This window comes from Zingiber officinale, chromosome 6A (genome assembly GCF_018446385.1).
Source record: "Zingiber officinale cultivar Zhangliang chromosome 6A, Zo_v1.1, whole genome shotgun sequence".
Classification (NCBI taxonomy): Eukaryota; Viridiplantae; Streptophyta; class Magnoliopsida; order Zingiberales; family Zingiberaceae; genus Zingiber; species Zingiber officinale.
Window position 1 is genome coordinate 31,594,645 of NC_055997.1, and position 18,451 is coordinate 31,613,095.

Below are 18,451 nucleotides of genomic sequence, written 5' to 3' on the forward strand. Positions count from 1 at the left end.
AAATAAAACGGGCGGAGGATTGTGTCGTTTGGATATAACGATTTTCGGATGTAACGAGCTCGATGTTTCCGAAGCGCGTAACGTCGTTTTCTTCCAACGCAGACGCTCCTTCCGGATTTCTTCTAGAAGGAGTCAAATATGCCAACTTTGAAAAGGAGAATACGATCCGCAATTACTTTTATTTTTTGAAATATTCTTAATTAAGTAAAAAGGAACATATCTAAAGCCAAATTATTAATATACTTCGGTATCAATTTATTTTATTTATTTATAATTATATTTTTGGCATATTAATTCTATGTTTTTAATAACTTTAATGGTTTTAAATTATGAAGGACATTTTTATAAAAAATAAATAAATAATTTTTTAAGGTTGAAATGTCTGTTTTTTTTTCCAAAATTAAAAGTGATCAATTGACAGCTATTCTCGGCTAGATGATCATGATTGGTTGAGGTGTAACACGAAAGTGTATATAATAATATAAACATAATAATGTTCAAGAGTTTAATAAGTTGAAAGTGATGATTAAAATAATTAAATTTATAAAAAAAAAAGTTAAAATTTATTGGAGATGCGGATATCAAAATTAAAATTTGAGATAATAGTGGGAGTGATGTGCATAATCCTCTTTCTCATAAAATCTATTTTATTGGAGAAAAAAACTCTCTTTACACCCCATTAAAACAACAAATAAATAAACAAATAAAGAGTACGGCACATCTAAAAAAATACCTTATATTTTAAATTATAGGGGGCTTTATATAAAACTACTCCAATATGCTTTAAATTATTAAATAATTATAATCATAATCATTTAATTTGAGAGTTAAAACTATTTAAATATTAATTATTTCTAATATTGTTGTCGTAGAGCCACTGCTACAACGTTATATCTTATTTCCAATGCTAATGTAATAATTATAATAACAGCGCTACTACCTTACTTCAAATATTATTATAAAGGTAGATCCGCTAGCAGCTAATATAAAATTGTAATATTATAACAACTACTTAGTAGATGCTATAATTGTTTAGTAAGGGTGTTTGGCTAAACTTATTAAAAACAGCTTATAAGTTCATACAGCTTATAAGTTGTTTTAGGAACTTATAAGTTGTTAGGCCTTATTTTAAAAATAAGTTGTTAAAGTGTTTGGGTGAACTTATTACAATCAACTTAAAGATATTGATGTGTTTGGTATTATAAGATCTTTTTATTAATAAAATTACCAAAAAGGATATAATACTATTAATAGAGGGTTTTGAGATTTTTATTAATAGAGGGTTTTGGGCAAATTTCGGCACCGAGGGAGAGAAAATTAGAAAGAGGCGTTGGCGGAGAAAATGACACAACGTTGGAAGAAAAGTCGGCGGAGATAAAAAGATATTAGGCTTATAAAAATTTATGGAGGATAAAATGGGGATTTATGAAATTATATAAGGATATTTTAGAGAAATAAATTATTAAAATAAGATTTTTTTAAAAAAAGTAGGGTCTGCCATACTTTTTTAAAAACAACTTATAAGCTCCAAAACAACTTATTTTGACAGCTTATAAGCTGTTTGAAAAAAAATTTACCAAACAAATTTGAAGAGCTTATAAGCTCCAAAACAACTTATAAGCTGTTTTAGAGAGCTTATAAGCTTAGCCAAACATTACAACTATTTTTAAACTACTACAACTATTTTTAAATCATTTTTAAAAAATCATTTTTATAAGCTCCAACTACTACAACTATTTTTAAATCATTTTTTTGTTGAAATTTAAATAATTTTGACCAAAGAGTATTTTAATATAATGATGTTTAGAGTTTAGCGGAAAAAATAAACGCATTCACCAATGCAAATTTTTTATCAATGTTTAAGCTCAGAAAAAAAATGCAACATTTAAATTTTAGGGTAAAAAAGATGTTCGTCTCCCACACTCCCTCTCTACACTCGCTGACACTTCACAAGACTGTAGCAAGAGTAACCAAGTCCTCCGTTGACCGCTCTGCACTCCACATAAACCAAATATCTCAAAGCCAAAGATAACCCTAAATCCATAAACTTTTTTTCTTGTTCAAATGGTGATGCTACCGCCAACATAAACCCTTCTCATAACGCAATTCGCTTGTCAGGTGACCACTGCCCTATTAGGTAGGGACATGGTCACCTGCAAGGCAACTGCACAATTACTGCCTTGCGCGGCTGCATTGCTGTTGGGTGGGATAGTGTCCGTCGATGATAATGCGATTGCTAATTAATTAAGTACTCTGCTTTCAGCCTTCCATTGCTCTTTATTTCTACAATTACAATCATCATCATCATTGTTTTTTATGTTTGACTCATTGTGTTCTTAATTAATCTCATTTATATTTGAATCATCATTTCATTTTTTGTTTATTTTCATTAGGAAATCATTATATTTATAATGCATAGATTTTTTAAAGAAAACATCTAGAACTAGAAGAATAAAATATTGGAGAGGTTGGAGTTGAAGAATTTGATTTTTCACAACTACCAATAGATCTTAGACTAAGAACTCCAATTTATAATTACACTGCTGACATTAGGGATCAAGATCGAAGGACATATTTGCAAAAGGGACCATGTCAACCTTCAGAATATGAATTTTTAAAATGAAAATTTGGAATAAGTCAATTTAGACAGTTCAATTTTTCCTGGTTTAATGAATTTTAATGATTGGTTGGAATATAGTAAAGAAAAAGATGTCACGTATTGTTTGTATTGATATTTCTTCAAGACACTAAAAGAAAAACAAGCAGGAGGGAAAGCTTTTATTAGAGAAGGATTTACAAATTAGAAGAATAACGATAGGTTAAATATTTATGTTGACCAACATGATAGTGAACATTATAAAGCTTGAATGAATTGTTAAGCTTTGATGAATTAAAATGAGCACATTCAATCAATTTTTCACAAACAGTCAAAGTAAATATGAAATGATTATCGTATTCGTCTCAATGTTTCAATTGATTATATCAAAGTTTTATTGTGATAAGGAAATTTATTTCGGGTTATGATGAAACTGAATATTCTCTTCATTTCATTAACTTTATTATAAAACTAAAGATTTTATGTGCTTATAATAAAGAGATTAATGATGTGATATTGAAAAATACTTCTAAAAATTGCACGTTAACATTATTTGATATTTAGAAGGATATAGTAAATGCTTATGTAATTGAAATAATTCATATTATTATCATAAATATTAATAATTCATTATTCTCTACTTTATTTAATGAATCTCATGATGTGTCAGTAAAGGAGCAAATGATAGTTGTTTTGTGTTATATAGATAGTAGTAGACATGTAAATAATCGTTTTATCATAATTGACCATGTTACTAGTACTACAACACTCTCACTTAAAGTTGTCATTGATAAGATGTTCTCTAAATATAACTTAAGCATGTCTAAGTTGAGAAGACATGACTTTTTTGGAGTAAGTAATATATAGGGTAAATTTAATAGTCTAAAAGTATTCATTTTAAAGGTCAATCTATGTGTATTTTATAAATGTTTTATCTATCAACTTCAATTGGCTCTTATAACTATGACCAAGACAAATCTACTAATTTCTTCCGTGTTGTTGATGATGTGGTAATTATTGTTGGATCATCTTGCAAATGTTGGATTTACAAACTAGAAGAATAACAATAGGATAAATAATTATGTTGATGAGCATGATAGTGAACATTATAAAGCTTGAATGAATTGTTAAGCTTGGATGACTTAAAATGAGCACATTCAATCATTTTTTCACAAATAGTCAAAGCAAATATGAAATGATTATCGTATTCGTCTTAATGTTTCAATTGATTATATTAAAATTTTGTTGTGATAAGGAAATTTATTTCGGGTTATGATGAAACTGAATATTCTCTTCATTTCATTAACTTTATTATAAAACTAAAGATTTTATGTGCTTATAATAAAGAGATTAATGATGTGATATTGAAAAATACTTCTAAAAATTGCACGTTAACATTATTTGATATTTAGAAGGATATAGTAAGTGCTTATGTAATTGAAATAATTCATATTATTATCATAAATATTGATAATTCATTATTCTCTACTTTATTTAATGAATCTCATGATGTGTCAGTAAAGGAGTAAATGATAGTTGTTTTGTGTTATATAGATAGTAGTAGACATGTAAATGATCGTTTTATCATAATTGAGCAAGTTACTAGTACTACAACACTCTCACTTAAAATTGTCAATGATAAGATGTTCTCTAAATATAACTTAAGCATGTCTAAGTTGAGAAGACATGACTTTTTTGGAGTAAGTAATATATAGGGTAAATTTAATAGTCTAAAAGTACTCATTTTAAAGGTCAATCTATGTGTATTTTATAGATGTTTTATCTATCAACTTCAATTGGCTCTTATAACTATGACCAAGACAAAACTACTAATTTCTAATTTCTTTCGTATTGTTAATGATGTGGTAATTATTGTTGGATCATCTTGCAAATGCTTAATTTTTTTAAGGAGAAACATTTAAATTTTATTGTTAAGACATTGGAGAGGGGTGAATTTTTAAGTGGTCAAGGGACTTAATCAAGGAACCAACCTTCAATGTGCTGGGGATATACGTTGGTGATCACATTACAATTCTTTGATCAGTTTGATTTCTATGTTTTCTGTCAATGATGTGCTCGAAATGATTTCAAAAGATTATTCAAGTTGCCCTAATAAAAACCGAGACATTTAATTTTTGGGGTCCAATACTTTTATTTGATTTTTCATTCAATCTACACTTGATGAAATATATCTTAGGATTTTCGAGTGAATTGGCGACGACATTAAAAAAGAAATATCAGGATATTATGAATGCAATGAATTTGTTACAAGTATGCAAACACTGACTCCAAAGAATGATAGATGATGATTGCGATTCATTTTAGAAAACGTTTACTATTTTTATTGACAATATTACATTGATATTCTCAAAATGGATGATATGTTTACATGTTGGCACCACATGATCATCCCGATCTTAATCCACAAGAAGTAACAAATTTACATCACTATCATGTACATTTATCCTGTGGTGTTATTGGTATTCAACTTTAAGAGTTAAATGATCATTTCTCAGAGACAGGATTGAAGTTATTTTTTTATGTAGCTTGTTTGCGTCCACATAATTCATTTTCAACATTTGATAAGAAAAAATTGATACAACTAATTGAATTTTATCTATAATATTTTTCAAGTATTGATCTCCTCATACTTGATGATCAATTTGAAGCTTATATATGTGTATATATTCTAACAAAGCATTTCAAGAATTGAAAGACTTTGATGATATTTCAGAAGAAAAATTAGTTATGTTAAATAAAGGTATAGTGTCCCCACTGATTTATAATATTTTAATATTAACATTAATTATGCCGGTTACAATTGTTTCTATAGATAGAATATTTTGTGTCATGAGAATTATGAAAGGCAAATTATGTAATTGAATGAGTAATGATTAAATGAATGATAGTTTTATTATCTATCAAGAGAAGAGAAGAATATATTTTTTTACTGTTGATAATGAACTATGAAGCAATTGTACAAAGGTTTTAAAATATGAAAACTCAAAAAAAAAAAAAAAAAAAAAAAAAGAATAATGGTAAGATAATTATTTTGTAGTATTTTTTATTATAAAATCTTAATTTATTTTTATGAATTATATTATATTGTGGCCAACACTAAATCAATATTCTAGCCCCTAATTATGTAGTGTTACTTAAAGTAGTTGTTACAATTATTTTAAAGTGATTTTGATTAATTCAAAACTATTTTGATAAAATTTAAGTAATTTCGTTGGTAAAAAAGTATTTTAATACAATTTCACTTTAAATAAAAAAAAAATTTAGAATGAAAAAGTCAATTTTTCTCATTTTAGTATGTACTTAGTAACGGCTACAACAACATTAGGAAAAAAAAAATTTGGTATAAAATATTTAGTATGACGCGTTTTTGATTTTTTTTTTTCTTCAAAGAGACGCCCAATTGATAATTTATTAAATGTGAGATGCGTTTTTAATTTTTTTCCCCAATCAAAATTTATCAAATATTATTGAAATAATTTTAATTAAAATTTTTACAATTGAAATAATTTTAACTGAGATAGAGTTAGGAGTTTAGATCCTCTTTTCTAAAAATGATGTGTCTCTGTATTCTCTTGCTGATTAGATGGGTTAGATCATATATCAAGGATGTAATATATATCACGAGGATGTCATAATCGTCCGATCAATAAAGGGGCAAGGGGACATATTATTTTTGAGACAGAGGAACTCAACTCCCCCTTGTTCCCTTATTAATCAGACGGTTATGATATTCTCGTGATATATATTGTATTCTTGATATGTGATCTGACTCGTCTGATCAATGAGATGATATAAGAACATATTATTTTTGGGATAGAGGATCTCAACTCGATAAAGGGATATATTATTTTTTTTTTATGATAATGAAAATTAGGACCCAAATTTATAAAGTCAGCCTAATTGCTATAACGTGGGCTACTATTGGGCCTTTTTGGCCCAAATAGTAGCACTTGCCTCATCGTTTCATTGCTCACCGAAGAACATCCTCTTAAGTCTTAATCGATTGAAGCGAGGGGTTTAGGGTGAGCCATGAGCACACTTTTCCTCCCCAATCCTGCGATCTATTGATACTTTCGCTTCTGGATTCGCCGGAGCCAACATTGGTCGCCGAGTCGTCTCGTTCTGCATACCTCACGGTGGGTCTTGTAGGATTTGCAAGTCGCAACGTTCATGGATTTGGTGTTGCGATCGCCAGATGTTCGATGGATGCCGCACTCGGTGGCGGCGGAGGCTTACGATTTCTGTTAGAAAAATATGTTTTTCTTTTGATTCACTTTGCTCTTAGAATCTGACTGTATAAGCTTGGAGAGCGAAAATGGAAGATGAAAAATTGTTTTGATCTTGCGAACATGAATTCATTATCCTCTAATGAATTCAAGTTGATAATTGATTGACGAAGACCTCACTAAGCCAATGGAGTGTGAAATAAATAAATTTCATGACCTTTGAACAATGCATGCATATCATGGGTCTATTCTCAAAATGTGTACGATTAAAAAAATATGATAACAAATCTTAAAAGAACTGGTGCCCTGCATGGATACTACAGGTATGATATGCCCATGTTTTGAAGCTTGCCTAGTAATTTGAATCCAAATTAGAATATTAGATTTAATCTGTGTTTCAGTGTCAAATTTATACTCTTTGGGTGAAACTCTCATTTTTGAACTTATCTGAACTACTATTTGGATATAAGTTATCAATCCTTTATTGCTTTCACTTCTAAACTAAGATTAATTCCTATATTGAACAGCTGATGGACCATTAACTGCATGTTCAAGCAGAGCATAGAGGCAATGAATGAATATCTCTGTCAACTTTTGTGCTATATTTATAAATCTAAGCTGGTATTGGGGTTAACAGTGTTAAATGATCAATTTTGGGATAATGTGAATTGGTGGTGAATATGATCTACAAACCTTTTTTTTTGTAATTGAAGTATCTAGCTCAATCTACAAACTCTCATGAACCATATATTAATGGTTGTTTGGTTAAATTTTTAATTTAACAAATCCAATTTCCATCGCAAATCTGACTATTTAAGTCTTTCTCCCATTGGATTCGATTTCCACAACATTACCTCATGCAAGTATGTATAAATAGATCATATGAATTGTGTATTAATACTTAAATTTATGCTTCTTAATTTATAGTAGTTGATGATCTCAATAATTGTATTGTATTGTCTTTGTCTTAGATATTGTGTAACCTGGATACCAAGAAGACATCTCCTTTTACCTTGTAATTCTGATTACCGAGATGCGTTATAAACTACAATGTCTTCTCTTAAAGGAAATGTTCCCTAATTTCCTTGAATGAATGTATGGGACCCTTATCAGCATCTTGGAATGACTCGTGATGCTTCTGAAGAAGAAATCCTAGAGGCTCAAAACTTTCTTCTGAAACAATATGGTGGGCATGAGAGCAGCTATGAGTCTATTGAAGCTGCTTTTGAGAAGATACTTATGGCTAATTTTAGGAAGCGCAAGCGTGATGCTTTTGAAGAAGAAATCCTAGAGGCTCAAAAACTTTCTCCTGAAACAATATGGTGGGCATGAGAGCAGCTATGAGCCTATTGAAGCTTCTTTTGTGAAGATACTTGCCTCCAGTTTTAGGAAGTGCAAGAAGTTTAAGATTTATCTGAAAAGCAGATTAAAAAAGAAAGTAGAGGAGTCACCTCCATGGATATATAAAAGGATAGCTTGATTATGGCTAACTTCCTACAACAGATGGGATTCTTAGGACATTATTCCTTTTTGGTTTCATGGCAGTGTGGAGTGTTATGAACTCTTCTGAGACTGGACCTGCTTTTCAGGTATATTCTCAATTATACTTTCCTATGTTCTATTTAAAACTTGTCTGATACATACTAGTGTTTAGACTTTAAAGCATGCCCAGTACCGCACTGTATGCCACTGGATAAATTTACATAATGCCCGCCTTCACCAAGAATCCGATGAAGAGGGACTAAAGTAATGGCATGTGGATAAATTTTTCCACACTAATCTTAAAGTACTTAAATTTGGTGTTCTATTTTCGCCAAAGCAAATAGATGAAGAAGGACTACAATAACATGTGGATAACTTCTTCCAAACTAATTTCAAAGCATTCAAATTTGTTGTTACATTTTTACCACAATCAAATAGGTGCTATGATTTTAAACACATTTACTTAATGTATTCTAGTGTTTAGTGTTGAAGCATGTCCAAAATGGCAGTGCGACTTGATTAATTTTACGTCACATCCCCTTAGCAAGAGTGTAGTGAGGAGGGTGGGTGGGTGGTAAAATTAAGACGTGGATAATTTTTTTCAACTGTTTTAAATCACTCAAATTTATTGTCCTATTTTTTCCACCAACAAACATGTGGCACAATTTTGTTTAATCAGGTGTCACAATTCTATTTTTACAGGCGCCACAATTTTTTACTAGGTTCGATGGTTCCATTTAAACATGTGCTTGAATTGTCACTATTTTGTTTAGGCAGGATTTTAAAATAGAACTGTGGCACCTGTTTAAACATAACATGACAGTTACTCACTGATAGTAGAAATTGAACACCAAAATCACACTCATTTAGCAAAACTATGTTGCACATTTTAAAGCAGAATCGTGACACCTATTAAAACAAAATCATGTCACCTGGTTAAATTGAACCATGATGCCTACTTCTTGATGTTAAACCCACAAGAACAAATTTTGATGTGATGCAGTGGAAAGCGGTTGCCGAGGCAGATGCTAAGGTGGTGTCAATGATGAGGCAATCTTCAACGAGATGGGTGCTGAAGTGGAGGTATCGTCCGATCCATGCTTCAGGATCCGATTTTAATGGTGCAACTCGACTTGCACACACTAAAGGAAATGTCAGAAGGTGCTAGAGCTATCCGACGAAACTCCTGTGATGCTTAAGTCACGACGGTTCTTGTGGAAGCAAAAGTAGAATAAACATTTGTTAGGACCGGTGCGGCCGGCACGAGGGGGTGAATTGCCCTTCAAAAATAAAATGAAACCTTTCTCGATCTTTTGAAATATTAAAGCACTTGTATAAAAAAAATGATAAACTAATTAAAAGAAAGAGGCTACCGATTTTACTTGGTTACAACCGGGAAGTTTGTTAATCCAAGACTTTGAAGTACTAATCAAATTCTCCTTTCGTCGTAGATGGAGAAGCCTCTTACAAGCGTTGGAAGCACACAATCAAAGTAGTAGAACAATAAAGAAACTCGTGTACTAGTTGTTCTAAGCTACTGTGATCAGGGCTGTATTTATACCCCTGATCGGGGCGCCTAGAAGGGTTCCAGGAGCGTGGACGTGAATAGAATTTTATCAGCGTCGCACCGGATCGCGGCAACGTGCGTTTCGATAAGTTTTTTGGTTCGGGTAGGGTGGAAACGAATCGAATCGAGCCGAATATGCTGAACAATCTAAGGCTCGAATTCGGCTCGAAATAGGTATATTCAAGTTCGAGTTCGATTCGAAGTTCGAAAAATTCAAAATTTTGTGTTCGAGTTTGGTTCGAGTTAGGGCTCGGGTTTGAGTTCAGCTCAAAAGATTCAAACATGTTCGCGAACTATTTGAATTATTGCTCAAAAATAGGTACTCGAAAGACTCAAAATTTATTTATTTAATATATACTTAATTTATATTAATAAAATATTAAGGCTTGCGAGTGGCTCGTGAACTATCGAACAATATAATTTGGGCTCGAGTTCGGCTTGAAAAAAAGTTTGAACATGTTCGAGTTCGGCTCGAATTCGATAAATTCGAATACGAATCGAATATTTTTCCAGCCGGCTTGAAAAGCTCGCGAGCTGGCTCGATTTGTTTGCAGCCCCGGGGCGCCTCGGCTGATCTGGGTGCCCGAACCAAAGTCAACTCCCGGTCCGCTCTGGTTCCACTCGCTTGGGTTATTTCGGCCATCCGGAATAGGGCTCACCCGAACCCATTTCCCGGCTTTCTTGAGCAGCCTTCCGCTTCGGCTTCTCGTCTCTCGGAAATATCGTGCGCCTCCTTCTCGTCCGCCAGCCTACTCTTCCGCAGCACCTCGGACGCATCGAGCCTGTCGGCTCTCTCTCATGTCTTCCTTCTCGCTAGCTGCATCTTTCGCTCAACTTCCTGTGCTCCTAAGTTCCTGCACACTCAGACATAGGGCATCAAAACACAATAGGACCTAACTCTAATTCGGTTGACGACATCAAAACTACCTCGGGATACTAACAACATTGTGATAGTGAGAGATTCCAAACCTGATAGTGATGGATATACTAAGTACTTGTAGGTGTGAGAGAAATGAGGAATTTATGGAAATTGTGACCATAATCTCTAGGAAAATCGGGGCACTGTTTTAGTCACTTTCTTTGTTAATCCCAGTTTAATTGCTTTTTAATTGCAGCGACTTCAACTATTCAGTCATCACTAGCCTAGAGATGACAATTATGGAGGGTCCGTTGTTAGTCGTTATGGTATAGAGCTCAGGACGCCTAGCTGTATAGGGAGCATGGGAGACCAAGCTATATGAAGAGCACAAGAGACAAGAGACTGAGCTGTATGGAGAACTCTAAAGAACAAGATGTATGGAGAGCTCGGGAGATCAAGCTATGAGTAGACAACTTGCTCTTAACATGGCAAATGCCGACTTTGCCAACCTGATAGGGGAGGGTACTCGTGATTCACAATCTCCTCTTGAATAGACGAGGATACTAACCTAGGCTGAGGCCATGTAGGCATGGTGTAGTGACTTGGGTTAAGATCAATATCACAGGGTATTATTGTTCTTTAAGATTAATTTTGGAAAATTTATTTGGGAGTCATTATTTTGAGCCCCTTTCATCATATGCATGGAAAAGTGCTTCATGTAAGTTTTTATCTATGTAACATATTCATTCTTGTACATGTAGATATTTTTATTATTCAAAAAGAGATAAATCTTAAAGCAAGGGATATTGTTTCTAAAATACTTTTATATCTCCAGATAATTTATATTTTTCAAAAAAGAATATATACATAAGAATGCCCGATGTATGGAAACTAGTTACAAGATTGATTTACTGATCAGATGACAATGATTTCCTTTTCTTGCACAGGTTGCACTCTCACTACTGTCCTGTATCTATTTCCTGAATGACGGTGAAAAATGTTTTGAGAGCCTCAACTGGGTGAGTGATCATGTTTAAGACATTTTTTCATTTTTAGCTTGCACTTTTCTCAAGTAGAACTTCATTATCACCATTCAATGTACAATGAACATTTTCTTCCTCTCCATTTGGAGATTGTAATTTTAATTCAAATATCCTCAGGAAGTTTCTTGTGCTGAACAAAGTTTTGTTTCACACATGATCAACTTATGAACTCACATGTATAATTGCACACAAGCTCTTAATTTTAATCTAAATTTCCATCCACTTTGAATGTTCATATTCATTCGACTTAGCAATTCTCCTTGTGAGATGTAACCGTTCAGAGTTGAATCCTGAAGTCTGGATTATCTTAAAGATGGAGCTTCTAAAGCACCATAAAATTTCTTGAAAATAGTCAAATTCTTATGCCTGGTTTATAAATATTTTTTTAAGTGGTTGTGATGATTGGCGGAATGGGAGCATTCACACAACTGTAAAGTTGTTATCGCGTCTGTTTTTTTGTTGTTGTTGTTGTAATGGTGGGCAATTCAAAAACTACCATTGATTTTCATTGAGGACCTATATTCTTAAAAATTATTTTAGTATTTTTAAAAATATAAATTTTAAAATAATTATTGAGCTTTATTGATTTCAAATATGGAGAACACACATATTTTTCTAAAACAATTTAAAAATCTATTAAATGTAGTGAGAAACAAATATTCGTTTTAGGGAAATAGAAAAATTTGGAAATTGTCTTGAGTTTTTTTCGTTCACGATCATCCAACAACGGACGGCTGATCTGTCACCCACATAGTAGTTTGTGTAGGTCCGGGTATGCCGGCTAGAGGGGGTGAATGACCTTGCAATTAAAATTTAATACTTCTCTTGCTTCTCAATTTAGTAAGGGCAAACACACGTTAATTAAACAAAATAAAAGCATAAATAGAAAGTAGGGGACACAATTATTTATTTGGTTACAACTTGGGTGGTTAATCCAAGATGTTAAAATGCGCACTAAGTAGCTCCTTCTTCGACAACGGTCGGAGGCAGAGTAGCCCCTTACAACGATTAAGAATAAGAATAGTAAGGCAGAGTTTGTAAATGAAAGTACAAGTGTGCTATACAATGACTTCGAGCACTAGGGCTCTATTTATAGCCCACTGGTCGAAGCTAGCCGTTGGTTGACGTGACACCTCTCGGGCACTTGGACACGATCCGACGCTTGGATTTGGTCGACTCGATCCACTCCACAATGACTTCTTTCTAATGGATCTTCACTTCCTAGGCGTCTGAAATCGGCTGACGTGGACTTCGTGCTGATCCTCTTCATGGCAACAGCTCACTGACTTGGCAAAATAGTTCGGGTGAGCGCCTAGACACGGTCAACTTAGAGTTTACTATTTTCTCGTCCAGTCATTTGGGTGATACTTTGGTCGTCCAGAGTTGAGCTCACCCGAACCCAACTTTCCGACCTTTTCCTCGTGCAGACTTCCTCCCCGACTTCTCGTCCCTCGGAAGCATCGCGCGCGTCCTTGTCGTCCACCGGTATATTCTTTCATAGCTCCTCATTATTCTGATACACCGAGCCTGTTGACTCACTTCTTGTGTCATCTTTCTCACTCACTGCACCTTCCGCTCGACTTCTTGTGTTCTTAAGTCCTTGCACACTTAGACACAAGAGATCAAAACTGCAGAACCTAACTTAACTCGACTGACTACACCGAAACTACCTTGGGTATTTACAGTTTGTATGCGGGTGGAAAAGGCTCAATAGGGCGTGCGTCACGCGGACGATTCCACATCAAATATCTATGGACCTTAGGGTTTCCTTGAGGGCCCTCCTTCCCTACTCTATATATTCAATTATTGATCTCCTCTCTTTCCCTTGGTTGCTAACCTTCCCAATCGGCCTTGTGTAGTTGTGATCTTTGGCTGTGATCTTATTCAGGTAGCCGGCTTCCTTCCTTCTTCCCTTCTCCTCTTTCTTTATTTGATCCCTTTGTTCAATTAATTTTCGATTGAGTTTGCCTCTTGTTTGTTGGATTTCATTTTCGTGCTCGATCATGCTCATCTGATACATTTGTTTTAAGATTCTAATCTGATTTTCTTTTCTTTATCGTCGTATATTTTACTGGATTTTGTTGTCATGAATCGATCTGAGAAATAATTGGGTATGAAATTCATTTAATTATGTCTGATTATATGAACATGCATGTCATGTTAGAATAATATGTTTGTACTGTAATTTTTTTCTTTGATTTACTGATGCTTGAGAAAACAGCTAGAGGCGCTTATATTCCCTAGTTCATCACTTCATCAATTTGTGATAATAATTCAACTCAACAAAATTATTACGGATGTAAATACATATCCTATTAGTTAGCTACTGTAATTTAACTCTCTTTGCTTTCTACAATATGCTGCTTGGTTTCTGTAATTGTTCATCTAAAGTTTTGAAGATGACCCTTTTACCACAAAGTTATGAGACCTTAAGTAATCAGAAGCATGAGAATAATCTTAATGGACTGTTACATGTATTGCAAAAGGTGATACTTGATTAACTTTGTTAGATTGGATAAATTTTATATATCTCAATGCACTTCAATATGTGTAACTACAAACTGAGCAATTTGTATGATTCTACATTGTTACAATTCTTGATGATTTTTTTTCTAAAAAAAAAATCAAGTGGCACTGGTTTACTATCTAGTGATGGCACCAATAGAGACTAGTTGCATCTTCGATAGGAATGTTCTTCGTGCCTTCTGCATAAATTAGGCTGAAAAATCTTGTAGCTTGAATATGCACAATGCTTTGGCTTTCTGCTTTTGTTATTAAAGATAGTAATAAATGCTACAGTAGTTGTTTAATGGTTTTCTATTATAACAATTATTCATTGCAAGTCCAGCTTTTGATTATTTAGCATTTATTTTTTGAGATGTTTCTTTCTTATATTGTTATTTCTTATTGCTACTGGTTGAATATAACGGAGATGCAATGATGTGGCTTTACCAATTCATTGAAGGCAAGGCTGATTATTTGTTATTAACAAAGGCAATTGTTGCCGTTCCGATTGAATTCTCACACTGCATAAGCTCTTTTAAAAACAAGGGTATCAAAATTGAATCAGCTAAGATAATTTGGCTAGAATGGTCGAATCTTTAAACTAGTGATCAAAATGGATTAATATCAATCTATTAAATAGTCTAAAAAGTAAGTGGGAGCTTGATAACTATTTTTTGTGTTATTTCTAATGTATTTAAGTATAACTTGAGTGTGTCATTTACAAATTAGCAAGTTATTTTTTCTGCCAACTATATCTGGATTGGTTCTATTGACTGTCTTTTCTTGCAATGAAACCTGCAAATTACCATACGTACAGCCTCAGTCACTTTGTCTTCTGATAAACAGAATTTCTTGAATTTTGACTGAAGGCAAACGTCACTTCCAATCTCTCTCACCTGTCAAAGGGGAGTGTGTCAAGTGTAGAGCATCTTTTATGTCTGCAGGGGCTCTCTCTCTTATTGGGATCAATTGGGTTGCTTGGAGAATATTGTCTGACCTCCAGAAAAAAGTACATATGCCCTTTAGAAAAATTTGGTTATTTGCATCTGGAGCCTTTCCTAGAGACTTATAACCTAAACCAAGACTACAATCCAGAGGAATTTCTCTCTGTAGTGCCTTCTCAATATTTCATCAAGGCAAATAGACATTTAGTCTCTACATCAATTGCCTGACATTAGTGTTATAGTGTCATCATCAGTGAAGATGGCCTTGCAAAATATAGGTGCTTCAAACAGTGGCGATGCCTTCTATCGTTAAAAGATGCCAAAGATGATTACAAAGAGAGAAGGTCGTGGAAATGGTATCAAAACTAATGTTGTTAACATGGTTGACATTGCAAAAGCCCTGCATAGACCAGCCTCTTACACAATCAAGTATTTCGGCCGGGAGCTTGGTGCACAGTCAAAATTTGATGACAAAACTGGCACTTCACTTGTCAATGGAGCGCATGACACTGCCAAATTAGCGGGCCCTTTGGAAAACTTCATCAGGAAGTATGTGCAGTGCTATGGGTGTGGTAATCCCGAAACTGATATCATAATTACAAAAACTCAGTTGATCACCCTCAAATGTGCTGCTTGTGGACTTATTTCTGATGTGAACATGAGAGGCAAGCTCACAACTTTTATTCTTAAAAATCTACCAGAGCAGAAGAAGTCGGCAAAAGATAAGAAGGCAATGAGGCGCGCTGAGAAGGAAAGGCTCAAAGAAGGAGACGCTGCAGATGAAGAACAGAAAAAACTGAAGAAAGAAACCAAGAAGAAAGGTCCTGTATCATCCAATGACAAAGAAAGCTTGAAACGTGCTGTATCTAAGAAGAAACCTAAAAGCTCAGATGAAGAACATTCTTCCCCTCCAGGTAGTCCAGCAGATGACAATGAGGCTGCTGAGGACGACGATGACGATGACAGCATACATTGGCAAACAGATACATCTGCTGAAGCAGCTCGCCAGCGCATCCAGGAACAACTGAGTGCTACTACTGCTGAAATGGTAATGCTTTCCACGGGCGAAACGACTAGCAATGGAACAAAGAAAGCAAATCAAGAGAAATAAAATGAGGCAGCAAAAGAGGTGGTCGAAATAATGGAGACACCTAACACCCATGACAGACTCATTTCAGAAATCAAAGATATGCTGCAAAGCTAGTGACCTTGGTCCATTTCTCAGCTCTCTTTCTGGTCCGCAGCAAGAGATCATGGAGGCACTCTTTGAAGCCACGTTTGAGGGTGTGGGTAAAGGGTTTGTGAAAGAGGTCGACAAAAAGAAAAACTATCTTGTGGCTGCAGTGGAGAGCGAAGAATCCCAGACATGTCTCCGGCTGTGTGGTATTGTGACATTCTGTGAGAAATCCAGTGGGGATTCAGTGACGGAAGTTGTTCTGGTGGCGAAATGCCTTTACAACCTAGACATATTGGAAGAAGAATGCCATTATATGGAAGAACATGAAACCTTTCGTCGAGTTGCTCGAGAATGCTGAGTCCGAGTCCGAAGAAGAGTACCTAGTAGTCATGTGGTGTCTTAAAAGTAATATTCACTCACTTCTATGTCATGCATGCAGTTGAAGACTAAACTTGGTATGCAATTTATATCGTCGTGTGGGTCTCTATTCTGGCTAGGTGCTTCGCTTCTTCTGATCAGTCTGCTAAACTGTTGTTGATTTGAGACTGCTTTAGGAAATATTATTGAATAATCTCGAATCTAATACACGTGACGTGCTAGTGTGTTAGTTGCTGCAATAAACCATGGATCTTGCTGGTGTAAGGATCTCTGGTTTTAAGGGAGCAAACTGTTCACATGCCCTTTTTTTAATTTTTTTTTTAAAAAAGGAAGCAAGCTATACTGAACATTTTTTAAGATGTATGCTCAAAAGGTATTCAGTATTCACATCCTAATCAATTTAAATAGCAATTATCATTGAACAATCATGATCAACTAAAGGAAAATAATCGAAGAGATCAACACCACTCTGCATCTTTTTTTCTCATAAAAAGAGAACACGATCTCGTTGGTGTTCGTTAGCATTTTGAGAATTCGCTCTCGTTGATTGTTTGGATTTGAAACTCTGCTGCTGCGTCGAGCTTCTTCAGCAGCTCTTTTTCCTGTTCCCTGAGCCGGTCGTTCTCGAGGAGAACCTCGTCGCGCTCTCTCAGAGCGTGGTTCAAGCCGTCGAGAAGCCGGCAGTTGGCCGACCGGAGGCATACCACCTGCGACCACAGCTCAGTGAGCTGCCTCTTCTTCCGCATCCGGGACCGGCGCGCCGACTCCCGGTTCGACATCATCCTCCTCTTCCGTCTCTCCTCCGCGAGGCTCAGCTTCTGCTCTTCCTCCTCCACCTCCAGAAAACCAGAGCTCTGGACTTGGCTCTGAGAGTGGCAGCCAAAGAGAGCGCCGCCGCCGGCGGGTAAGTGGAAACAGGGGACGCTATTATTGCTCTGAGGCATGCAATTATACGTCACGCTTGAAGGCCAGAGGCATCTCATGGCGGGGAAGTTTTTTTGGACGTGGGTTGGTGAATTAAGTCGAAGGGATTGAGCTTTCAGGGTTTAGAGGAGAATTGAATTTATAGCTAGAGAGTGGAGAGACCAAGCTAAGACGACGATCGATAAAGACGTCTCAACAAGCTAAGTTGATTTTCTCAGTGTTGATGATCTTTATAACAAGTTGAACGATTTCTTTCAGTTGGAGAAAAATGTCTATCGAATCACTTTGGAGCCGTGGCGTTGGGGATTTTGTTGTCACAACTTTAGATTTATCATCAGGAAAAAGGAAGGGAAATTATTTTAGTCAGGATGGTGGAAGATGCTTGCCATGATCATTCATGGGCTAAAAACACAAAAGCGTGGTTATCGCTTTCGTGCATGCATTGGATTGTTGAGCACGGATCAAGTCGAAAGAAACAAAGAAAAACAAAACAAAACAAAAAAAAAAAAATGAATAAAAAGGGAAAAAAGTGAGAGGATTGCTTGCTGGATTATTAATAATAATAAAAGACTTCCCAGGGTGTTTAAACACAGTAGTACAGTAATGTATGTGTTTAAACACTTCAATTTAGATGATTTTTTTTATTTGAATTAAAGTGTTTTTTTATATTGAGCCCTTTAAAGTCTAGGATCAATCTTGGTGTCACTAAAGAGTTCTAAAATAATTAGC

The 18,451-nt window shown here is 34.8% G+C and overlaps 1 protein-coding gene and 1 pseudogene across 1 annotated transcript; one reads left to right on the forward strand and one right to left on the reverse strand.

Moving 5' to 3' along the window:
• Positions 1-6,596: 6,596 nt before the first annotated feature.
• Positions 6,597-16,991, forward strand: LOC121996222 (annotated as a pseudogene).
• A 168-nt stretch (positions 16,992-17,159) lies between these two features.
• Positions 17,160-18,010, reverse strand: LOC121996223 (basic leucine zipper 43-like). Its single transcript, XM_042550101.1, has one exon. It carries the CDS (start codon positions 17,779-17,781, stop codon positions 17,317-17,319), a length of 465 nt encoding a protein of 154 aa, XP_042406035.1. The 5' UTR covers positions 17,782-18,010; the 3' UTR covers positions 17,160-17,316.
• Positions 18,011-18,451: the final 441 nt, after the last annotated feature.